The sequence below is a fragment of the Phascolarctos cinereus genome, unplaced genomic scaffold (assembly GCF_003287225.1).
Source record: "Phascolarctos cinereus isolate Bilbo 61053 unplaced genomic scaffold, phaCin_HiC Scaffold_5;HRSCAF=322, whole genome shotgun sequence".
In the NCBI taxonomy this organism is placed as follows: domain Eukaryota; kingdom Metazoa; phylum Chordata; class Mammalia; order Diprotodontia; family Phascolarctidae; genus Phascolarctos; species Phascolarctos cinereus.
Genome location: NW_027555958.1, coordinates 133,752,909 through 133,779,832, shown reverse-complemented (window position 1 = coordinate 133,779,832; position 26,924 = coordinate 133,752,909). Strand labels below are relative to the sequence as shown.

The following is a 26,924-nucleotide window of genomic DNA, read 5'->3' as shown; positions in this document are numbered from 1 at the left end:
AATTTAAAGGAGAGTCACTGTCTGTAATGAACTGAGTGAATTCAGAGAGTACTTCTCCAATTTGAATGATTTCTGCTGCATAACTTCACTGTTCTGTGTATTTAGTATACCTGCTGAAGTCCGCATACATCCCACAAAGATGTTTACTTTTAGAAGTTCATGTTTTGTTTCCTGTAACAGTAATCTTAATAACATTTAGGCTTGAACACAGATGAATTAAATATGTACTATATTATAAAGACTTTGCTTTCACTCTTTTTGTGTGCTTCTTAGAAACCCTATGGCCATGATAACAATATAGTGAACAGTATTTATCAGATATGACATGACTAAGCTTTTAATATTGACATATCCAACCAAGAAGACAGGTATCAAATGAAATATTGATAAATGTCTGTCTTGTCACTTAGGTAGAAAGAGGGGGAAAATGGCATCAGAATACATTTTTTTAAGGAAGCCATCTAAATGGAAAGCAAGCTAGTGAATTGTGTTACGCTGATAATTTCAAAGTGCATGGTTGCAAGGATTGGAATATAATTTGAACATTATGAAAAGGACCCTGGGAAGAATCAGATTTTAATATTTACTTTTTTAATTCATTAATTAAAAAAATTACTACTATAGTTTCCATTTTGACTCTTTCAATTTTTTTTTCCTTTTCCTTCCTTGGGTCTTATCCCTGCTTTTGGTTTAAGACTATCTTCTTTATATTACAACTCTTTCTTTTCTGGGTAGGTAGTTTGGAAGTCTGCTATTGCTTTAAAGGCTAAACACAAAAGCACATTTCAAGTTAACTAGTACTTTCTTTTGGAAGAAGAATCTTTTTTTTAATTTGGTTTTTAACAAAGGCATGATGCTGAGGAAGAATATGAAATGGCCAATCATCCTTTCTTCTTTATGTTAAAGAGAAAGCACCTACTAGCCTTTGAGAGACTAATTGCTTTTTATTTCATTTTTTTTTTGTCTTTTTTGGAAAATTCAATGAGGTGTCTGAGGTCTTACTGTTAATTCTAATAGGAAAGAGTCTGGCATATCAAAACATAATAAAACAAATTCTATTTAATAAGTTATGGGAAGAAAAAAAGAGAAGCAGCAACAATATCTATTTCATTTCATACGGATATGCTAAATTTATACAGTTTTGGTCCTATTGAAAAGAAGCATATGCCTATTTATATATGACACTCACCTGAACATTTTGTGGTTTATTTTGACACAGGAGCCAGTACTTGATAAACAGATAAACTGAGAAAGAGGTAATTGAATAAAGCCATTAAAGTGACTAAAAAAACATACTGTCTAGTATGAGAATTTAAAAAGCATTTCTCATATAAAAATATAGTTTTTCGGTTTTGACCCACTAGTGTTTTATGAACAGAGACTCTGAATTGTATCTCTTCTTTCTTGTAACACTTCAGATTTGGAAATGCATGTCACTTAAAAGTCAACAGAGAAACTCATTCCTGGTGGGTATCAACACATTAAAACACATTACAAATGAGGAAGTATTAAGGCTGAATGACTTGTTCAGTGTCACAAAATCAGTGAGGAGAAGAGCTAGGATTTAAATTCAGGCCCCATGATTCCAACTTCATTATTCTTCTTTTTTTTGTTGTTTTTTTTTTTGTTTTCTTTTTTTAGGCAGTTGGGGTTAAGTGACTTGCCCAAGGTCACACAGCTAGTCAGCGTCAAGTGTTTGGTCTGAGGCCAGATTTGAACTCAGGTCCTCCTGACTTCAGGGCTGGTACTCTATCCACTGCACCACTTAGTTGCCCCATAACTTCATCATTCTTTTGACTATACCACAATCCCACAATTTTTCAACACCCCCGCCATCATGAGTGAATATTATATGCATACATATTGATATTGGAGCAGCTAGGTGGCACAACAAATAGAGAACCAGGTCTGGAGTCAGAAAGTTCAAATCCAGGTTCAGACATTTATTAGCAGTATGACCCTGAGCAAGCCACTTAACCCTGTTTGTCCCAGTTTCCTCATTTATAAAATGAGCTGGAAAAGGAAATGGAGAACCACTTCAGTATCTTCATCAAAAAACAAACAAACAAACACATGGAGTCATGAAGAGTTGGACACAATTGACACCACATACTGAGGTTATATATATAAAAAATAAACAAAAAGAAATGAAGAAAGGCTGTCAAGGATTCTATTGTGTCTGTTACTAAGTTATGAGAATAATGCTGTTTGGGCATTGGAGGGACAGTTTTTCTTGTGCATTTTCCGATGAAAATTCAGTCTCTGACACACTAAAAAGGTCTGACCAGTTATCAGAGAAGTGTTTTTACCATTTCTCCTTCAGTGTTATTGAACACAGACTCCAAGCAATCATGAATCTGCCCTGGGGTTATGTATCTCAAGAGGTGTTATCTGTTTCTGACAATCTCATCAGCTTGGGAATATTCAAGGGTGAGCTTGTCAAGGTTTTCACCTTGTTGAACCCTGGATACTATAATTTTATATGTGTTGGGGAAGGGGAGGTCAGTGATGATTCTGCATGATAATATATAACTCCCTAAAGCTCTCAGAAAAGGAAGAAAGACACAAACCCTCATAAAATATATTTCCAATTTGGTTCGTAGAATAGGCAGTACCAGAGGGACTCCAGTGCAGAGTTTCTGAAAAGATTACTTCAAGCATGTAGACCAAAAAGAAGGCATTTATGATTGTCGCCCAGAGATTAGAGATGCACTAGATCAGAAGCCTCTGAATTACTACTGGTGGGGAGTGGGACCTATCTCACTTTTAAAGATAATTGAAGTCACAGCTCATTCAAAAATGTTTAGGTAAAAAACTCTCAAATATGATGTTTGTACAGCTGGAAAGAAGATCTTTTTGTGGGGGAGAGAACAAAATAAAACATGGCTCAAACTATAAGAATAAAGAATCATTCTGCATACAGTAGGTTTATACATACATACATATATGCATATATACACACACACATATATGAATCTTTGATATACATATGTCTATATGTATGTGTATATATGTGTGTGTGTGTGTGTGTGTATATATATATGTATATGTATATATTTAATATTGGTATTAAATTTAATGTGGGCCCGTGAACCCATTTAACAAATCATGCCATTGAAATAATTCTAAACTCAAAAAATCATATCATTTCCATATACTTTTATGTCAACCTAAACAGGCTATGAAAACCAGACATGTTAAACAGGTGTCACGATGTCTGGGTGGATCATTCCCATTACCTTCAGAGTGATACGGAGATTAGATCAAAATTCTTTGAAAAAAAAGAATCATTTTAGCAAGGCTTATTCTTAAACACTTATAAATGAAAAGGTCACCAAATACAACTTTTTGCCCTTAAATAACTAGGAAATGCCTTAAGTGCAACATTTTTAGTTAACTGAGAACTTAACCAACAGAGTGGACATTTCGTGTGTCTAAATTTAAACCTAAATGTTATTTTTGTGTGGGTGGATCACACAAAGAAGAGACACTCAGAGTTCATTACTATCTGGCTGAGACTTTGTCTAACTCAAAATAAAATTAAAGAGTTCAGTAAGTACTTGCTTTGTGCTAAGTGCTGTACTGAGTGCTAGAAACATAAATCCAAGTAGGCAAGACAATCTTTGTCCTTGAAGAGATTGGGTTCTAATAGAGAAAGACAACATATAAAGGGGATCCAGAAAGAGGGATAGAAAGATGCCTTTGTGGAGGCAAGATGGTTGACCACTAGGAGAAGGAAGAAGATGAGGAAAAGAATCTAAGAGAGTCAAGTCATAAGTAGAGTGGAGCCATGTTAAGTCCTCTCTTGAAATAATATGTGGGGAAAGCAGTTCCCAGTTGGGAGAATGGAGCCTCAGGGCAGAGGTAAAGTGTACAGGTGAGGAGGCTAAAGAAGCGAAACAGGAGGAGTGGGAAAAGAAGGAGGAGGAAAAGAAATCCAGAGAGTGGAGTCATGTGTGAAATAGATCTGTGATTTTACTGATTTGGGAGTACTCTCCAATAGTACAATTTATATCTCATTCATGCCTGCCCATTTGGTGCAATTATTCTCCTATCTTTCCATATGTGTGTTACAATAGGTTCAAAGAACATACTGGAGCCATTTCTTGCTTTGTCCTGATATCAGGAGGATACCAGTGTTCCTCCACCATCCCTTATCACATGTCACCCCTGTCACTTCTTCTAGTCATATTTCCTGGATGCCATTTTTTACTCCTATTCTTTGAAGCTCCTCATTGGTAATATACCTCACCATGTTCATACCTCCCACATACCACTCCATTGCCTTCTGTGTGGTATTCATTTTTTAACTCTTAGGAGATTTCTGTATTCCATGTCTCAATGATGTACAGATCTATTGGTAGAATGTTGGTTTTAGAAATTTAGACCAAGAACCCATGAAACAAAGAATAATAAAGTGTAACTGAATATTTTTGATTCCAGTGTTTTTACAGAAATAGTAGCCATAGTCTTACAACTCTAAATGTATGGTGCCTTTTCAAGAACTTCATGCTAATTTGGTGAAAGAGTTAGAACTGGGAAGGAGAAAATCTGTCCAATCACTAACATCGAGGCACAATGCTAAAGTGAAAAATGAAAGATTGCCTCATTTTCAGATGAGGCAAGTGAAACTCAGAAAGAAGTGACTTGTTATCTCTTTCAAGGTTAGATAATTTACTTCCAACCTTCAGTTTTTAAATGATAAGATTCTTAATTGTGATGTGACTATAACTTTATAAGTTTGTCTGCATGTTCAGCATTCATGCTTTTTGCTTTTGTTTTCCTTTTCTTATGCATTTCTATCTCACTTAGAACTATGATGCATTAGTCATAACTATATGTTCCGTGGAGACAAGATTCAGTAATAGAAATGTTTAAATGAAATCGTATATGCTTTTCCACTTCTCTGCTCATTATCCCAAGTCCACAAAAAGGAATCTCGATAAAAATAGCTGAAAATAAATAGTATTACTTCATACAATATAATGTGTATGAAAATCAAATGATTGAACTAGATGTTATCTATTATTGAAAAAAAATTGTTGATATCCTGAAGATCACCCGTGGAGTGAGAAGGCAGTCGCTGTTGCCATCAGTTCTGCTGAGAGTACCAGCCTTTTCTGCTTCTGAGGCGACCTATAGGCCTCAAAATAAAAGCAATGAGATACATGCCTCCGGTCTGGTGCTGACACCAGCTAACTGTACTGCTGTTAGAGTTATAAGTTTTGGAAGGAGAGAAAGGTAAGGCCTCTACATAATAGAGAGAAGTTTTATATATATATAATATATATATATATATATATATATATATATATATATATATATTATATATATATATATATATATATATATATATATATCTGTATGTAAGTGTGTTTCTGCATAGACACACATATATACATGTCATATATATATGTACATACACATGCACACTTGTATTTCTTCCTTTCTTTTTTGTTTTGTTGTTATGTAAGTGTTCCTTGTTTTTGTTTTTGTTTAGCTTTTGACAGCCTATGTTCTTGCATCCACTATGCTCCAGGGCAACAGAATTTTTGGCTGATATGTTGTCATTCATACATACCCACGTTCTGGCATCCTAGTGTCCCTTTTCCCTTTCCAACAGGTAGCACTAAGATGTGAAAACTTTTCTCTATTTTGCTATAGTCATAGATGATAGGAGAACACCTTTACCCAGACTTACCTGACTACTTTGCGGAAGTCTCAGTCATGTCCTGGGAGAGAATCTATTTCTGGCTGTGTCTAACCCATGTAGCTGGTATATGTGTGCCTTCATAAGGAGGTAGAGAGTAACAGTATCATGGCTCCCATTATTTCAGGCCAGCATGACATCCTTTGGTATGTCTGGGTGTGGTAAAGCCAAAGTCTATCATGAAGCCATAAGTGCTTGTATAATTGGAGAGATGCTCAGCAATTGGGGAATGGCTGAAAAAGTTGTGATATATGATTGTAAGGGAACACTATTGTGCTATCAGAAATGACGAGCAGGATGGTTTCAGAAAAACCTTGGAAGACATATAAACTCCTGCAAAGGAAAGTGAGCAGAACCAAGAGAACTTTGTACACAACAATAGTAATGTTATAACAATGAAAAACTGTGAAAAAACTTAGCTGCTTTGACCAGTATAATGATCTAAGACAATTCCAAAGGACTCATGATAAAAAATACTATATACCTCCAGAAGGATAACTGATGACTCTGAGTGCAAATTGAAGTATTATTGTTTTATTTTGTTTTTCTACTTTATTTTTCTTGATTTTTTTGCAACATGGCTAATATGGATAAATGCTTTGCATGATTTCACATGTATAATTCATATCTATTTTGCCTTCTCAATGGGTGAGGGAGAGTCAGACAGGAAGAAGAGAATTCAGAACTCAAAAAAAGATTTTTAATGAATGTTAAAAATAAATAAATAATACGATTTTTTTAAAGTGCTTCTATAGCCATTCCCTCCATTATATCAGCTCTGGTCCCTTATAACCTTAGGCTTAATTACCTTTTCCTCATGATTAGGGCATTACCATGATGCTGGCAACATTAATTGAAATGACTCTTCTTCCTCCATGGAGCAGAAATGGCATTCCTTTTCTTGGAAATTTCTTGGCTTTACAATCTAACTGTTCATCTTTTAGCTAACTTTGGCCTCCAATTCATCTTAACATTTTTCCCCCGACTCCCTCCTTTTTCCACAATACATGTCAATGTCTATTTCTGAACTATGTACTCACAGAAGGATGTCTCAATGGAAAGAGCCAATTTTGCTCTGCAGCAGCACTTCCATGATTCAATGTCTTGAGGATAATCCACCCAGATTAGTATCACCTAATTCTATTTTAATGAGTTATTCCTCCATGCAGAACACACTACCTTCCAAACTAGCAGTTCTACCATCCTTCACAATACGCATCACCATCCCAATATTCAGCTGCTATTTGGAATAGTCAAAAGTGAACAAAGCAGATGTTCATAATGCCCTAGAAACTTCTGAAGCCATATATATAATTATACTAATGACCACCTCTGAACTTGAAGCTAATCTTTGCCGACTGGCAAGCAAGTTTGGCCCTGATGCCAGAGCCTGTCTACCTATTAGCCTTTTTGCAAGCTATCTTCCTAAGGAGGTACAGAATTTGATAGCCTTATGTCCAATGATCCTGGACATCATGAGGATCCACTCACTAATACCTAATTCACTGGGTGATTATGAGAAAAATATTTTGTAAATCTACAAATTAATACTAGTCATTAGTTATTTAATCTTCCAACAGTTGCTGCTCTGGAAGGCTTATAAATACCTTACCTTTATAAAAAAAATAATAACAAACAACACATAAGCACACAAACAAACAAAAACCTTGACTCCTTGACATGAAAGGATATAATTGGTCTTTTTTCTGGCTACTGTTTGTTTTGTTTCATTTTTCCTAGAGAAATGAATGCTTGGGAGAGAAAGGCATACTGGCTATATACTAGGAATTATTATAATTCAAATAGATTGTGTGTGTGTGTGTGTGTGTGTGTGTGTGTGTATATATATTTAAGTATGTGTATATATACTCACACACATATATACATATGTGACATGTATCTGATCAGACTAGAACTTGCAGTCAGTAGGCAAAATGCAAAATGCAAAATGCAAAAAAAAAAATTGAGGGGGAGGAAAGAAGAGATAGAACCACAAAAAAAACCCATTAATTTTATATTTTATTAAAGTCCTTTTATATTTTCAAAGGTGCATTATGCTGAGAACTGGAATATTGTGATCCTGAAAACAGTCATATCTGAAGATATATTTATAACTATTCTTTCAGCAAAAATCCTACTCCAATGCTTCTGACAAAGCATTGAAGTGATTTGGGCTTCTGAATGTTATTTTAGAGTAGTGCAAGCTATGGCAGATTCTATCATGCTGGAAAAGGCCTCAGGCGTCATGATAGATTCAGAACTGAGAGGACATCAGAGGACATCTTTAATTTTACAACTGGGAAATGTAGTCCAAGAGAAGTTAAGTGACTTGCCAAATGCCATAAAAGTAGTAATTGTCAGAGGCAGAATTTGGACCCAGCACCTCTGATTCCAGAGCTAGTATTCTTTACACTGTACTGCTAGCCTCTAAGTCTCAATGAATGGTGGCAATTGTTATCTGATGATCAGCCTAGCTCGGGATGGGGAGGCTCATCAAGTGTTGGCTAATGACTGGCTAATGACTTCTTTGACCATGGCAACCTAGAAAAAAAAGAAAAATTCTAAATGTCCCTTAGTTTCATGTGGACCCTTCTGTTTCTGCAGTAACAATGGCAGAGGGGTTCAAAAGGAGACAGACGGTTCTAAGAATCCAACAGTTCTTAGATAATCCATAAACTTTGACTTATCTTTAGTTATTCTGAGACCCTTGGCAAAGAACAGAAGGTGGGAATGGTACTGGAGTAATACTGATGTCAGAAAGCTACCACCTTTTGAAACAGAAACAAAGAGGATTTCAGATGCCTATGATCCACATAAACCATATTAGACTGAATGTGATCTTACAAGTTGAATATGACTCGATAGCCATCCATCACTGATTAGACCAAACTTTGATAATGATGTGCAGGAAGCTACTGGCAACCAGGTCACAAGTCTCAGATACTTGCATAAAAAATGAATGTCAGGTAGGAGAAGGAACTTTTTTTCACACAATGAAAACCTTCCTTTCATTTATTTTTGCTTTAAAAAGTATTTTATTTTTTCTCACAATTACATACCAAGAAAATTTTTAGGGACAGGTAGGTGGCACAATGGATAGAGCACCAACCTTGAAGTCAGGAGGACCTGAGTTCAAATCCAGCCTCAGACCCAACACTTGACACTTACTAGCTGTGTGACCCTGGGCAAGTCACTTAACCCCAACTGCCTAAAAAAAAAGAAGAAAAGAAAGGGGGAAAAAAGAATATTTTTAGCATCCATTTTTACAAGATTTTGAGTTCTAAATTTTTCACCTTCCCACCTTTCTCTTCCCTCATCTAAAAATCGTAGGAAGTTTGATATAGCTGTACATATACTATCATGTAAAACATTTCCATATTCATCACAATTGTGGAAGAAGAAAATTATCAAAAGGAAATAAAATACCAGGAAGAATAAAGTAAGTGGAAAAATATGCTTTGATTTACATTGAGTCCGTCAGTTCTTTATCTGGATATAGATAGCATTTTCCTTCGTGAGTCCTTTGTATTTGTCTTGGATCATTATGTTACTGAGAAAAGCTGAGTCATTCATAGTTGATCATCATACTATGTTGCTGATATCGTGTACAATGTTTTCCTGGTTCTGTTCGTTTTACTTTACATCAGTTTGTACAAGTCTTTCCAGGTTTTTTTTTTCTGAATTGTGCCTGTTCATCTTTTCTTATTGCATAGTAGTATTCCATTACATTCATAAACCATAGCTTGTTCAGCCATTTACCAATTGATGGGCATCCCTTCAATTTCCTATTCTTTGCCACCATGAATAGGGCAGCTATAAATATTTTTGCACATGTAGGTCTTTTTTCCCTTTTTCATAATCTCTTCAGGATACAGACATAGTAAGGCTATTGCTGGATCAAAGGGTATGCACAGTTTGGTTGCACTTTGGGCATAGTTTCAAATTGTTCTCCAGAATGGTTGAATCAGTTCTCAACTCCACCCATAGTGCATTAATGTCCCAATTTTCCCACATACTCTCTAATATTCATCATTTTCCTTTACTGTCATACTAGCCAATCTGATTGGTGTGAGGTGATATTTCAGAGTTGTTTTAATTTGCATTTCTCCAAATCAAAAGTGATTTAGAGTACTTCTTCCTATGCATATAGATAATTTTTATTTCTTCATCTGAAAACTGCCTTTTCATATCCTTTGACCATTTATCAATTGGAGAATGGCTTAAATTTGACTCAGTTCTCTATGTATTTGAGAAATGAGCCTTTATCAGGGACACTTGCTGTAAAGATTGTTTACTACCTTTCTGCTTTCCTTCTAATCTTGGTTGCATTGGTTTTATTTGTAAAAAAATCTTTTCAATTGAGTATGATCAAAGTTATCTAGTCTACATTTTGTAATACTCTCTATATCTTTTTTAGTCATGAATTCTTCCCCTCCCCATAGTTCTGACCAGTAGACTATCCCTTGCTCTTTAGCAAGATGTAATTTTCTTCCTCATGTCTTTTAATTAGGTCTATTTTTGCGTTTACTTTGTCTAAGATCAGGATTGTTACCCCTGCTTCTTTTACTTCAGCTGAAGCATGATTGATTCTGCTCCAGCCCCTTAGCTTTACTCTGTGTGTCTCTCTGCTTCAAGTGTGTTTCTTGTAAGGAACATATTGTAGGATTCTAGTTTTTGATCCACTCTGCTATCCAAGGAGAAGGAACTTTTCTAGGAAGATAGTAGGTAGCAAGGTATCTCACCTTTGTAGTTATCCAATTATACTTTAATCTGTCAGGCCATAACCCTAAATTTTCTCTGGAGCTTATGAGCAGAGCACAAACACTACAGACCTTCTGGCTTTCAGGCATAGTGGTAAGAGAGCTAGGTTTGGAGTCAAAAGACTATAACTGGAATATTGGCTTGGCCTCTTCCTATCAGTACAACCTTAGGCAAATCTTGGCTTCAGTTGCTTCATCTATAAAGTGAGGATAGTGAACTAAATAATCTCTGATGCCCCTCCCAACTCTGAATCTAAAAATTTGACTTTTTCTACTCTGTAATCTCATTTTAATTCAAAAAGTATTTCACTCCCTACCCTTACTAACTCCAAGTTCTATTCCTTAATATCAAGTGAATGGATATTTTGACTATATTCTTATTTTAATCAAAGACTTTTCCACCTTATCACACTCAAAACTCCTAGGCTGGGCTCATAAGTTGCCAATAAATAAACAACAGTCTTAGGGCTATTATGCTGAACCTCAAAAATATTTCTCCCTAACACCAACATTTACTTTCATGACCAATGTGATAGGAAAGTAATCTTCTGCTAAGAGAGACAAGGAAAATCTCTTCTGTCTCTACCATACTGCTTCAGAAGCTCCTCAAATCTATTGTGCCATGTAATTTTTTTAAAGTTAGTTATTAAATATTGCATAATATTGCATCTTCCTGAAGGTATCATATTTCCACTCCTAGATTGTAAATTCCATGAGAGAATGGACAGAGACCATATCTTATTTATTTATTTTCCCCTATCATTTGGTTCAGTGTTTTGCCCATGTGAAAAAATGGTTAAAACAATAAAAACTTATCATCAAATTTCAGATATAACAACAGCAATAAAAGAGGCATTTATATAGCACCTACTTTGTGCCAGACATTGTGTTAAATGCTGTACAAATATTACATCATTTTATTGTTGCAATGAATCTAGGATACAGGTATTGTTATAATCATCTCCATTTTACAGTTTTGGAAACTGAGATTTAAATAGAGGTTAAGTGATTTGCCCAAGATCACACAGCTAGTAAGCGTCTAAGGCTGGATTCAAACTCAGGCCTTCTTGACCTTCTATCAATTTGAGAGTCAGTAAAATTGAAAATCCATTTGGGCAGTTCCATATAGCATTACATACAATCATTTTAAACCAAAATTGAAGAACCTGTAACCTGCTATAATGGTCTTTGAAAATCCAAGGTCATGTCCTTACCACAATGAGACAATAAATTTATGTTGAAAGGAAAAGGGATAATTATAAGTGGATCTTCAGATGTCACTTCCATTCAATATATATTGGGTACATACTAATTGACTGCCTAGCTGTTTCATTATTATGGCAGTAGAACATGCTACCTGTCCCACAACCAAGGAAAAAAACAAACAGTGCCACTTGCCCCCCCAACACACACACCTCTTTAACAACGAGGATATTACAACTTAATGAAAATTTTGCCAAATATTGGCACTATTAAGCAAAAGTCCCAAATTATATTATTTATGGTGAACTTTATGGGATATAAGATGAAGAAGGAGGTTAGCTGTGAAAAATGCTTTAGAGATCCTTAGAATATCACTTTTATATAGCTCAAATTTGATGAAGTTCAATTTACTAGGAATGTAGAATTGGAGGGCTGAAGAAAAAAAATGTTTTGATAAACATATTGCCTAATCTATCCATATTGATGACTTCCTTTGTTTAGCAAATGTCACAGAAAAAAAAAGTTGGCAGGAAAGTGGAATTTTAAGATATATTTTCCCTGGATGTGAGCAATCCATATATATTTGTTGTTTTCCCCAAAACTCCTTTCACACCCCCATTCTTACACCACTACCAAAAAAGGGAAGAGAACAATCAATTCAGGAGCCAGATCAATTGCCTATTTTAATCTTCATCATGTCAAATGCAGGATTCTCCACTTCAGTTCAAAAAGTGAATGACAGTCTATCTTGCTGAAATTGATTTCATAGATCTGAGAATTACAGGAGCAGTATTCTGAAAACACTACAGAAACTAGAAAGAAGGTTCTTTTGTCTTAAACAGCAGTATTTATTCCCATATTTCTGTTCAATAAAGCACTTAAAAATTCTATTAACCTTGGAAAAAAATTCAATTGACAGGTATTAAGTATCTCACCCTGCCATATTCTCAATGGCTTATCTGTTTGTTGCTTTTTACAAAATGAAACAAAAGGAAAAGTCAGTTTTAGCTTTTATGATTTATGTGAAAGACCATTTAATTCTGTTTTATACTTTCATACCACAAGAACAGTTGTCATGCAATGGTTTTTCTTATCCATCTTGACCTTTTTAAGTAAAAATTTTCCTGAATGCACTTCCATTTCTTCCTCTGTCTCTCTCTTTGTCTCTCTGTCCCTCTCTCTCAGTAGTCTTAAGTACTTCCCTAATTAGAGTAGACTGGCCAGCAAAATATAGACTTGAGTGGCATAAAACTGTTGTTTCTAGGAAGCAAGAAATTTATAAAAAATCAAAGAACTATGAAGGACTACATCAGAACAACATCGTCTCATTCAAACTTCAATTTCAAGAGGGGTTTCAATTACATGGAATTGCAGGATTTTTTTTTTTTGAGTCAGAAGAGAACTAAAACATCACCTCTTTTACAAATGACGTAATTGAGGCTCAGAAAGTTTAGACAATTTGCCTAAGGACACAATTATTTTTCAATAGTTCCATCTACATAGTTAGACATTAATTCCAAACATGGGTGAGAATCAGTGCAGTGGTATTGAGATAGGAGGTAGAAAATAGTCTGTGGCAAGAAAGTCAGTTTGGGTTCATCCAGAGAATACAGATGGAAAGCTTGAAAAGTGAGTGGGATGAGGTCAAGAAAGTATTTACAGTTTTATTGTTGTAGTTGCTTTTTAAAAATGTATTGCTCTTTTGTTCAAGGTATAATGTTATTTTTTCCTTTAGAGCTATAAAATGAAAATTAGTTGGAACTGTGATGATCTAAGTATATATGCAGATAAAGATGCACACATATATATGCATGTGTGTGTGTGTGTGTGTGTGTGTGTGTGTGTGTCTTCAGAGAACATAAATGACTTGAGAATTAAGAAGGCAACAAGAGCAATCACACTACCTGGGCCAGTTTATTTTCATTATTTGATTATTTTCAGTGCTTTAAGAGCCAAAATGGATTGAGCAGACAATGACTCAGTTGATTCTCAATGGTCAAAATGGCAATACTCAATATGACAAATGATTCTATTATGCTGGTCTTTCAATACCATATGAGGTAACATGGAATAGAATGGAAGTTTTTCATATTAAAAATCAAGGCAAAAATTAGTTTTTACAAAAAGGAATAATTTAATAGATAAGAAGAATCAGAGATCAGAAATCTCTGGCAGGTTGGGTAATATATTATCTCATTGGGAAAGACCAACAGCGTTATCTCTGTTAGAAAACTATCATTTCTAATAATCTCCAACCTCAATAATTATCAGTGGGGTATCACTAAATAGCAGTGGGCATTGGACAGGAGTCAGTATGATGAGGGGAGTCTCAGACTGTAAATAATGATAATAATGATTGCAAAGAGAAAATGAATTGTAGGGCACATTGACAAAATTTGCTCATAGACCAAATTACAGAGGAATGTAGAAGATTCTTAGCATTTACACAATTGGGCTTGAGTCAATTGGACGAGATTTAATTTAGATAAATGCCAGATAATGAACTTGAGAAAAACAAGAACAAAGCAGAATTCCAAAAAGTTCAAAAAGCAGGAATATGTAGAAATAAGCTGTAAGGTTGTTATAATGGATAGGAAATTAGATGTAAGCTCATCTTCTGAAAATGTTGCAGCAATGTATTCCCTGTTCTTATAGACTTAGTCTTACATGGGTGCATTAAGACAAGCATACTAATGCAAAGAGATACCCTCCTTTTGAGGCTATTATTAAGTAGAATACAGTATAGGTTTAACCTCTTTATCCTCAACCCATCAATGCACAAGCATTTATTAAGTGCATTATATGTGCCAAACACTATTCTAAGTACTGTGGACATAAAGAGTAACATGAGACAGTCCCTCAATTCAAGAAGCATGTTGATAGGTGAGGTGTATACATACATTTATATAGAGAATTTTTATATATATATATATATATATATATATATATATATATATATATATATATATATTGGTTTTAAGAAGAAAAGTCCTAACAGCTGAAGAATCAGAAAGGATTAAGTTAGAAAGGGTACTTAGGTTGAGTCTTGAAGAAATAAGGGATTATAAAGACAACAGTGTTGGTCAATGATGGTGATCGTGATGGTTATGGTCAGTGCAATAGTATTGAGATAGGAAGTGGAGAATAGTGATGGCAAGAAAGCCAGTTTAGCTGCTCCATAGAATACAGAAGGGGAAGCTATAAAACTGGGTTGGGGTGAGGTCAAGAAAGGATTTAAATGTCAGAGGAATTTATATTTTATGGTAGAGACCACAGGGAGGCACTGGAGTTTATTGAGTAGGGGAGTGGCATGGTCTTTGGCAAGTATGGTTGATGGATTGTAGAGAGGATGAATTTGAAGCAGAGAAGTCAGTTGGGAGGCCAGATGATGAGAGCCTGAACTAAGGTGGCAGCTGTGCAAATAGTCATAACTTGGATGTGAGACATATTGCAGAAGTATAATAAAGTACTCAGTACGTTATAAATGATTCCAGGAGATGAAAGGATTCTGAAGTATGCCTTGGGAGAAAGGCTTAATGGGATTCCATGTGTTTGCCTAAAAAGAAAGGAGAAGAGCCCATGATCATAGATTATAAATGTGTGAAAAGTAAGAATAACAACATACAAGAACTAGTGAATGCTTGAGGTTCTTTTTCCCCACTTAATAGCATTTTTTTCTAATTACATGCAAATATACTTTTCAACATTCACTTTTACAAGATTTTGAGTTTCAATTTTTTTCCTTCTACCTTCCTCTCCCCCTACCCAAGACATTATGTAATATGATATAGGTTATACATATATTAAATGTTTCCACATTAGTCATGTTGTGAAAGAAGAATCAGAACAAAAGGGAAAAAATGAGAGAAAAAATGAAAAAAAGAGAAAATAGTATGCTTCAATCTGCATTCAGACTCCATAGTTCTTTCTCTGGACAGTGTTTTCAACCGTGAGTCCCTTGGAATTGTCCTAGATCATTACATTGCTAAGAAAAACTAAGTCTACCAAATTTGATCATCACATAATGTTGTTGTTACTGTGTACAATGTTCTCCTGGTTCTGCTCACCTCATTCGGCATCAGTTCATGTAAGTCATTCCAGGTTTTTCTGAAAACTGCCTGCTCATCATTTCTTATAGCATAGTAGTATTCCATTATGTTCATATATAGCAACTTGTTCATCCATATCCCAGTTGATGGGCATCCCCTCAGTTTCCAATCCTTTGCCCCCACAAAATGCTTAAAGTTCTTTAGAATGGTATAATATTGTCATCACTCAGAATTAAATAAAAAAATTTCCATTGCTTAATAAAGTGACATTCCTATGTGAAATAATAAACAATGGCAATTTAGAAACTAAGATTGAATTAAACTGGGAAATGAGAACATTTGACCTTAAGAAAATAACACTATGGCTAGGTAAATTAGATGCAAAAAATACCATTAAGTAAATAGTGGAAGCAGTATGATGGGAGAGGCAAGGTCACAGAGCACTGTAGGTAGAGCATTGCAGTAGAAAACAAAAGTCCTAGGTTCCAGTCTCTGCTCCACCACTTATGACCTGTGTCTGACTTTGGGTAAGTCACTTAACATTTGTCTCCATTTTATATAGCTATAAAATGACTGTATTTAATACAGGTCATGTCTACCTCACAGTCTAAGGATACTGATAGTAATATAGCTGACACTTAGATAGGAATTTAACTTTTACAAAGCACTTTATGCACATTATTTCATTTGGCCTTCAGAACAATCATGAGGTATTATCTTCCTTTTTACAAGTGAGGAAACTGAGTCTCACGTTACAGGGTGTGTCCATGTTTATATATCTAGTAAAATGTCAGAGTAGAATCTAAATTCAGGTGTCTCTAAATTCCAAGTCCAACATGCTTTTCCCTATCCAATGTAAGTGATTGGAAAATTATGAATCTCTATAAAAATATAAAATATTATTTTTAGTATCCACCATTATACCTTGCCATAGCATAAGCAAGTAATAAATATTGGTTCAATCACTGAATTAGAGGTGCTTTAAGGGAGATGTGATGAAAAACAATATTTTGTGAATAAATGTTCTCCTATTAATCCAAGAGATCGGATTATGTGACCTAATATTCAATGTCCTCTCATAAACAGGTTCAATGAAAAATAAACAATGTTGTATGAGCAGTAAATAAATTATCATCCATGTAAATATATGATAGGTTCACATATACGGTATCTCAGTGGGCCAATTTTGATAGAAATTTCTGTATCTTTTAAAATAACATATTTGTCAAGGTGCCATGTCATGTCTTAGAGTCTTAGATAACATTTCCCATTGTTTCAGTTAAAGAACCACATGTTTCATTCAATCAACAAATATTTATTAATTAGGAAAAGCACTGTGGTTGGCACTAGGGATCCAAATAGAGAATTCAAAAATCCTAATTTACAAGGAGCTAATATTGTAATGAGGAATGCAAAAAGTACACACACACACACACACACACACACACACACACACACATACACACATGCATACATGCAATAAATACAAATAAATTAAATGTTTGCTAGTTTGGGAGGGAAATAATTAGAAAGTGATAAGGAAAAGCTTCATATGGAATGTGGTGTCTCTGATGTGTCTCAAAGAAAGAGAAGGATTTTATGAGGTGGATATGAGTGCATTGCAGGCAGGGGGGAATAGCTAGTGTAAGTGCATAGAGAAGGGAGATCAGATATTTTGTAAGAAGAAAAGAGAGAAGATAAGTTTGGCAGGATCACAGAGCACAAGAAGAGGGTCTAATGTCAAATGAGACTGGCAAGATAGATTGTGAACATGTTAGAAATGGTTTTAAAAACTAAACAGAAGTGTCTATAGATTATAAGCTCCCTTAGAGTAAAGACAATCTTTTACCCCTATTTGTATCCCCAGCCCTTAGCACACTTCCTGGCACATAATAGTTTCTTAATTCATGTGTATCAAATGAATGAATGAATCCTAGAGGCGATAAGAAGTCATTGGAATTGTTTATCACTAGAAGGATCAGGCTCATCAATTGATGTAACATTTTCTTTGCCCTTGAGGATATTCTTAAATTATTTGTGTAGGAAAGTACCCTATCCACAGTTAAGGAAAATTATTTTGGCAGCAGTGTTTAGGATGAACTAGAATTGCTAGAGACAAGGCTGTTGCAATAAGCCAAATGAGAGCTGGTGAAAGTACAAATTAACATGATAGCTATATAGGTAATAGAGAGAAATGATGGAGTGTGAGAGATATTTCGAAGGAAGGTAGAAACAGCAAGATGTATCAATTGATTCATTATGTGGAATGAGAGTGAAGCATCCAGAATGATGCTTATATTACAAACTTCGAGATGCTGGGAAAATAGTGGTACTTGAGAAAGAAATAATGAAATTTGGAAGAGAAGAGAGTTTAGGGTAAAAGACAATGAGTTTAGTTTTAGACATGTTGAATTTAATATGTTTCTGGACACCTAATTTGAAATATCTAATCAGCAATTAGTGATGCAGGAATAAAGCTTAAAAGAGAGACTGGGGTGAGATGTATAGATTTATGAGTCATCTGTACAGTTGAGTTGTTAAATACTTCCATGTGTGGTTTGTCCTTTGTTCTTGAAGAGGACCATGACATCAGGAAGATGATGTCATGACTTCACAAGTGAACTGGATTTAGGTTGAGGGAGGGCTGTGCAAAGTCATCAGCCTCACTTTCTCCTCTGAGGCATCTGAGTCCAGTTGCCAGATATAGATCAAGACAACTGGAGATGGCTCTGAATGCAGTGGGAGACCTTGGCCTTTTTAAGTTAAGGTCTTTCTGAGTTCTCATTTTGACTGAGGCAACACCCAGAGTAGCTGGCAAGGTTACAGAGAGATGGAGGAGACAGTACAGAGAGGAAGAGAGGACAGGAGGGGAGAGTGTGGTCCATGGTATCTAGATAAGCACAAGAAGGATGACCAATTAAAAAAGACCAGATTTGGTGATAAAAGATCATCTGTAAATTTGGAGCAAGCACTTTGATTTGAGATTGGAAGCAGTACTGCAAAAGGTTGAATAATGAGTGAGAAGAGAAGGAGAGACATTGGTTATAGTAGCTTTGTTGAGGACTTTGGCTGAGAAAAAGGAAGGAGTAAATAGAGAAAAATTGAAGATGTGAGAATCTAGAGTAGATGATTGAGGTCACAACCTGCTGAAGAAGACAGATGGGACCAATGGCACATGTAGAAGAGTTGACCTGGGCAAAGAGAAAGTCATGGTGTTTTTTTTCTTTTTTTTTTGTCAGAGACTAGGGAAAAGGAGACACAGAGATAATGTCAAGTGATTTTATGATGAAAAAAATGGGAGAACAGGGAGCTCATGTCAAATGGTCAGATTTCTACTTAAAGAGGGTGAAGAAGGGTGAAGCTGAAAGAGGAAAAAGAAGGTTTGCAAGAGTCTGTGAGAAGTGAGATAAGGAAATGAGGGCATAGTTAACATTGAAAACAGGAATTTTTAAGTGCACATTTTACAAGATCCTACAAGTGGAGGAAGGTGGTACGAATGATCTATGACTTAGGTTAGGCAAGAACATATGGGATTTAAGAGGACACTTATGGCGTGTTTATGGTGAAGAGTTGGAATGGCAGATATTTCAATAAACGTTATTAACATTGTTTTGTAGACATTTCCTTTAATTCCAACAGAGAACTTCTGCCAATTACAAAATATGTATGACATTTGATACTCTTTAAGTGGTACCTTTCAAATGTTCATAATGTGTATTTTTACTTGCCTTCTACTAGTATTCAGCATCTTAATAAAGGGCATGGATTGGTCCTTTCATTACAGCGAATGAGGAAGTGAGGCACCATGATAAAGAAATATGGTAATATATGGTAATAAGAGATTAATAGTGAAACAATACTAGAATACTCAAAATCATTTCTCATGTTAAAAAAACAACTTTATGAATTGAAATTTTGCGCATATTTCTCTCTGTACTGTTTTACTGAGGCTCTAAATAATCCCAAGTCTGAAGGTATTTTATGTATGAATCCAGTGCCATTAACTTCTTAAGTGACAGGTAATTGCCAGTGTGATTATTTGGAACATAGCCTTGTTTTTTACAAAAGAGAAGCTATGTAAAATATTTTCTTTTTTTCTTCTCTGGTGTGTAAAACATTGATTTTATGAAAGTTTCACACTCAGCTGAAGCTCTACTTAAATCTTGCATTGCTAATTTAAAAAATGAATCAAGTATTGGTTCTCTCAATAAAATATCGTTTCTCTCTTTCTTCCCAACAGTATGCTATCTGGCTAGTCCTCTGGGTTACATGGAATGTGTTTGTTATCTGCTTCTACTTGGAGGCTGGGGACCTCTCAAAGGTAATTTACTGTCTAACTTGTTTCAGTCATCAGTCCTGGGTTAGCTGCCAATTCCTAAAACTAAGCTGTCTTTTTATGAGCCCCTCCTGTCTTCAGATAGATGAGCCTAGTCCAGTGGCTATTTACAATGCACTATATTTTGGACCACATATGGCAGTTATTTAATTAAAGTTTATAGGTATATTACAGATTATACTTGCAAAGAAAAATGACATTGACATGGAGTTTTATCATCCTCATTCAATATAGATTTTAAAAAAATATTTTGGGCAATTAAGGGCTTTGGCAATGGTGCTGATTTCTGTTAGAAATCATTTACCTTTCCTTTGGTTTTCCTACTGTTATTTTTTCTCCATGTATTGCCTATATTATAATAGAACAATTATATAACAAATTGTCATAATTAAATCAATTGTCACCTGAGTTAGAGTATTTACTATAGAAATAAAAACACAAATAAAAGAAAAACTAAATCCAGTTTGAAAATGCTCTCTGAAAGACATTTTTATTGTGTGCCCCTTCATGAAGGTCTTCCCATTTTGGGATATGATATGAGAAATCTTAGTTTTCATAATGAATATGACTGTGTTCCCTATGGGTTTTGTAATTCCATGTTAATTTTTTTTTCTGTTTTATACTTTAAGAATATTTATATCTGGCAATTCAGATTCTGGTAATGTTAAGTAAAAATGAATCATAAGCTTTTATGTTCATTTATAGTATTAGAATTTCTGTGGCATAATACTGTGAACAAAGAAAATCTATATATAATATTCTGCACATATTATGTTTTGCACATATGTTTCGTGCCAGGCTTGTCAGATTGAATGCTGCTGGCCTAGGATTTTCACTCATCTGTAAGTAATATCTTGGAAACAATATGCTTAAATTGGATAATATACTTCTTTAAGTTCTAATACTGACTCTGCTATTAACTAGCTGATAAATCTACTATAAATATGTCGCCTTTCTGTGACTCAGTTTCCTCATGTGAAAAAATATTACCGTGAAAACACATGTTTTCTAAGGTATTTTTTAGTTGTGAAATTTGTCAAAGTTTCTAAGTTGTACAAATCTACTTGAATTCAGATTTATGTGACTTTATATATATATATATATATATATATATATATATATATATATATATACTGTGGTAAAGATCAACATTGTAGAATATTTTAAAACCCATTGACTATACTGCTAGTTATTATTTGTTTGGCTTGGGTATAAAGTTGATGTTAACATATAGAGGCATAGATTCATGGTATATTAGAACTAGAAGAAACTTTAGAGTTCAACTAGTCCAGTGGTGTCAAACTCAAAAAACATTAATTCCTGTGGGCCACATATTAGCTTAGAAAACCACAAATTAGCATTATTTATAATGTGTTTTATTAAACATCTCAATTACATTTTGATTTGGTTTGGACCCTCCTCAGGAGTTTTGTAGGCCCACTTTACAAATAAGGAAACAGAGGCCCAGAGAATTGATATCCAAGGTCATTCTGTTAGTTAGTGGCAGCTTTGATTTTTTATTTCGTTTCATGAGATGTAATATATGTTTTTCTACCCTATAAGAAACAAAAAGATTTTTTTCAAATATAGATGATATTTTAACACTCAGATTGATACTAATGAACCTAATTGGGATAAAGGCTTTTGAACAATTACATAACTAACTAACCTTATAAATAGAAGTAGAAAAAGAAATAGCAAATTACTTTAATTTTTTCTCTACTGGCCACAGTGAGGAGAGATAATAATTTGACAACCAGAATTCTCCACTACTAATTAATGATATCAGGAGAGAAGAAGGCCTTAGAACATTGGGTAGTACTGCATTGTGTGAAGTTTTAGGTAGCCAAGAGTTTTTCAGGTTGAATGGGCATGGATGGATTATGAGCTATGTGGTTGGAGAGAATTTCTACATCTTTGGGAAGAGAGCCATTTGAGTTTTTTAGAGTCATTTCCCATTTCTAAGTCTTTAGTTCCAATTCTACTAAGATTATGAATTGATCGAAAAAGGAAAAGACACAGAGGTGGATAGTAGCATTATTACTAACAATCTGCCCACTACTGTCACTCCAGGAGGAAGTAATAGTATATCAAACCAACTGAAAAAAAATTTATAACATGAACATTAATTATCATTTGGTATAACTGAAGATAGCAGTTATTCCAAATGATCTCTGTATTATATTATATTAAGTAGCTAGAAATGGCTAGGATTTAAGCCAGGTTTGCCCATTTACCACTTTGATTGACATATATATATGTATGTATGTATAAAGATGAAATGAGTAGGAGTTGTTGTTTAGACATTTTCAGTTATATATGACGATTCCTGACCCGATTTGGAGTTTTCTTGGCAAAGATACTAGGATGGTTTGTCATTTCCTTCTCCAGTTCATTTTGCAGATGAAGAAACTCAGGCAAACAGGGTTAAGTGACTTGCCCAGAGTTAGTTAAGTGTCTGAGGATGGATTTGAACCCAAGTCTTCCTGACTCCAAACCCAGAGTTCTATCTACTACATCACCTAGCCACCCCTTTCCAGATAGAGATAAAATGAGTAGAAGACATCTTACAAATAGCAGCTATTCCTAATTTAGTAAGAAAAAAGTTGATGCCTAAAAAATTAGGAGAATCTTTAAATGGGCTTTGTCTTAATTTGCTATTAGAATCTTAAAAACTCTGTTTTGTAAAATGGCTCCATTAAAATGCCTTGAAAGTAATATTGTATGCAATAATTCAGAGCTAAGATAGCTAAGGCAGATTGTGATGTATGGGCTATTGTAAGGTAGTCTGAAATATCTTCTAGACTGCAAAGGGATAAATTCCATACATCATTGTTGTACAAAATTTGTTCCAATCTAAAGCTGGTGTAGTAAATATTGAATACCTTTAAATAGCCATGATTTCAATGATTTATGTATTTCCTCCAGTGACATAGATCACATCTTCACACCTTAAATGCCTCCATTATACGTATACTTTGATACTTAATAACTAGTGAAGAACAGTTCAATGCAAAGAAAACTGGATTTGAATTAAGACAACTTGGTTTCAAATTCTACCTCCACCATCTGTGTAAACCTGGATAAATCACTTGGCTTATCTGTAAAAGGATGAAATTGGGCTAGATATCTCAAGTAGGTCTTGGTATCTCACAATCCCTCCAGCAATAAGTCAATGATTCTATGATTTCATCATGAGTATGGCTCTGCCAACAAGGCATCACTCCTCTATGCTTAGTAAAAAGTTGTTAGGAGGTTCTGTGGTAGAAAAATAATGTATTATCTTGTGGCCAATTAAGTCACCAGACTTTTCAAACATAACTAGACTATTCCTCAGATAACCATATGGTTATTATTGATTTATTCAGTATGGGGAACTCCTAATATAGAAGTTCCATCTACCAATCAAGATTGATACTTTGTCTGTGACTTCTGATCTCAGAAAGTTGCCTCATTTACTGAAGAGTTAAGTGAATTGACCACATTCACAAAACTGGTAGATGTCAGAAACAGAATTTGAGTCAAAGTTGTCCATATTGAAGGTTAACTTTCTCTGCATTATACAATACTCCCTCTTACATTTATTTATTTATAATTTATTATTATTTTGATAAAAGTGACCCAAATGTCCTTAGGTCACAGGAGATGGGAAAAAGGAGGTATAGTAATAAAATCGTAATACTTATTGCATACCTGTATTTGCATGCACCACACACACCCCTTGACTCTTTCTATGTTTGCTTTAAGAAAAAAAGAGAAAAAAAACCAGAAAAATATTACCATATTTGTGATGATACTCCTGGGTATTCATTCATTCCAAAACATGTCAGGGCCTTAAAATGTACTGCACTAGATAGACTCAAAATAGAAAATACCTAATAACTTTTGGGCAAGTAGAATATTAGCCTGTATTTTCCACTAGGGATTTCCTAGGAGGTTCTGAACCACAAGGGACATTTTGGCACAACACACTCTTAGAACCATTTGATGAAATTACATCTTAATAATAAAATGTCTCAGTTGTGTGTGTGTGTGTGTGTGTGTGTGTGTGTGTGTGTGTGTGTGTGTGTGCTTATGATGGAGATAGAAAGAGTTAGTGGAATAAAGAATTATTTTATTTCTTACTAGAGTGAAGTGACATTGGGAATTTAAAAAATCCACCATCCTTCTTTAGTGCAAATCCATCCATTTTGCTATTAATACCAAATAAGTCAAAGTCACCAACTTATTTCCATTAACAAGTAAATCATCCCTAAGAGTCTTTTGCTTCTTGAAATTAGTTATAAGGGACAGAGGCCATGAGATGGGTTTAAAACTGCTCTTTATTAGAGCCAAAGGAATCTGTAAAGATGTTGACATTTTTAGTAGCGTGAGATTATCACCTGCTTAAAGGACAGGAAGAACTAACAGATTCCCACTAAGCATCACTGCAGAGCTGATTGGGGTCTTTAGCAGTGGTCTGGAGAGGTAAGGATACATAATGGAGACCAGGCAGATTGTTTTTGTAGCAATCACTGAATGTCTTTTGCTGAAATCTGGCTCCATATGCATCTAAAATCAGTAAGATTTGTCTTACTTCAATGCCAACAAAGAAAAAAGGGGAAAAATGCCTAGGGGTGGGGGGACGATGGTGTTGGGCACAACTAAAGCCCCCATGGACATATGGTTTTATGATTGGGATCATATACGTGCACAGCATGCCCTGCTGCAGAGTCATCTTTCTTTATGGCATTTCTCTGATCCTTTGCCTCACTGTTAGCCCTCACACCCCTGGCTGTCAGGCAAGCCTTTCAGCAAGGTACCATGACCAATGAAAGGAAATTGTTCAGGCGGCTCGAAAAGAACAGACAGGATTGCTTCTTAAAGCTCACATTTTGCTTCCACACAGGAAAAGCCCATACAGCCTACCAAAGATGAATTCCTGACCTAATTTATACATCTCTGCTATCCCCCATAATCCATTTTGTTCAAAGACATTCCACAGTAAAATGGGTTTTAATGACATTTTCCTTTTTTGAATAATCACCTGAAAAAAATTGTAGAGCATATATTTACCCATATTGGCTAAGTGAGGTGAGCTAGCAAGCCCTGGGAGGGCCAGTTTAGTTTAAGAAAAGGGAAAATGGCTGTATTAAAATTTTATATGAACACTCACACTCTCTCTACTCCAAGTTGTGGCAGAAATGCAGTGAGTAAGTGCCCGTATGCTCAAACAGAGAAAGTCAAGGTAGGGGCTTCCTGCTGAAAGCAGGATTCTAAGTCTTAGAGATTTGAAATAGTATAGCTGCAAGAGCATAAAGAGTCTTATAACAGATCCTGGTTAGTAATGGCCCTTTGGCAATGAAGTAGTTAATAACATCTGCTCTGCCTTTCATTTTACAACCCAAAGCTGGTCTTAGCAGAGTCCATGAAAATTTAATCATCTTCTTTTAACAAACAATCTAAAGGATAAGTCTAAAGGGCAAAGTTATATGTGTTTTTCCTTTTCCCACTCTAAGGGTTTGAGAAAGGTAAGATTATAACATTCAATTCTTTAGTTGCTGTGTCTGCTTCATATCCCTTAAAGTAATATAATGCCAGAAATGATCAAGCAATCAATAGTGAATGGAAAGTACATAGATATATGAAAGCATGAAATGAGAATCCAGAAACTATATCTATTAATGATACATAGTATATAGAATTTAAAAAAAAAAAAGATGTTTTCTCCTACCACTCCCAAGCTACTGGTTTCTATATGACTTGCATTTGTTGCCATAATTAGTGTAGATAGGGTTTGTGTATGTGAATAAGTTTTGCATTTGCAAACAATGTTGTGTGTTTGAGAAACTACTGTCTAATTAATGTGGAAGAAAGAAGGATAAAAACAATTATTTTGAAGTCTCTACTTTGATTGTCCCTATTGCACCAGCTCTGGTCTTCACACCAGTGGTCTCCAAAGTTGATCTACCAGCCTACTAGGGAAATGATTCAAAGGGTATGTGACTAGCCACTTGAAGGGCTCTAAGAAGATGTATTAAATCCCACTGTCCCCATGATACTGTCTCCAACAGAATCATATTTTATTGCCCTGCTCATTCCTTTCCTACTAATTCTCCAAATTTCTCCCATTCAGCCCCACTTGGGCCCCCAAGAGCAGTTTTGATATGCCCTTCACCCTGAAACCTTCAGCTACCACAGGTGCTGTTGGAATCATACCACACATCATCATTTTGTGCCTGTAGCAGGTGCCTATTTCATAATTCTGGGAGCACTGTCTGGTGAATCAGAGTCTCTCATACTATCCACTACCCAATTTTATTTTTGTTTGGTCAGAGTGAGTGACCCAACATTAGTAAGTACAGAATGAATCTCAGATCTCTTTATTGTTTGTTTTCTCCAAATTCTATCCCTCTTCCAACATTGCTATTACTATTGAGTAATATTGAGGGCAATGGTGTCCATCTACTTGGCCAGATTATAACCACAATCTCATCCATCCAATCAGTTAGCATATCTTGTCATTAATAAGTCCGCAATCAATGAGCCTAAGTGCCTGCTACATGGCAGACACTGTTTTAGGCACTAGATATACAAATATAAAGATAAACACAAATATAAAGGTGTATAAACCTACGCTCAAGGTACTTACACTCTAAATTTCTCAATCTCCATTTCTTCACATCAGTTACCTTTGCATCAACCCATTCAACACCTTGTTCAGGTCCTCAGCACCTCTTGCCTGGACTACTCTCCTAATAGGTCTGATGCTTCAAATCTCACCCCTTTCAATCCATTCTTCACATAAATACCAAAGTGATTTTCCTACAGTGTGAATCTGACTGTTGTACTCCCCTACTCAATAAGCTTGAGAGGTTCTCTATTGA

At 35.1% G+C, this 26,924-nt stretch overlaps 1 protein-coding gene and 1 long non-coding RNA gene across 3 annotated transcripts in view; one reads left to right on the top strand and one right to left on the bottom strand.

The window, feature by feature from the left end:
• Positions 1-26,924, top strand: part of NKAIN2 (sodium/potassium transporting ATPase interacting 2) — a 1,318,805-nt gene that overhangs the window by 727,944 nt on the left and 563,937 nt on the right. The window contains exon 3 of the mRNA XM_078155167.1: positions 19,963-20,043. Coding sequence (XP_078011293.1) covers positions 19,963-20,043 — 81 coding nt within the window. The remainder of the gene's footprint in view (positions 1-19,962; positions 20,044-26,924) is intronic.
• Positions 8,758-26,924, bottom strand: part of LOC110208833 (uncharacterized) — a 19,389-nt gene continuing 1,222 nt past the window's right edge. The window contains exon 3 of one of the 2 annotated variants that reach the window (XR_013486947.1): positions 8,758-8,918. This is a non-coding gene — a long non-coding RNA (uncharacterized LOC110208833). Of the gene's footprint in view, positions 8,919-23,750; positions 23,799-26,924 lie in introns of those variants that run through there. The other variant, XR_002324663.2, reaches the window with a different exon arrangement.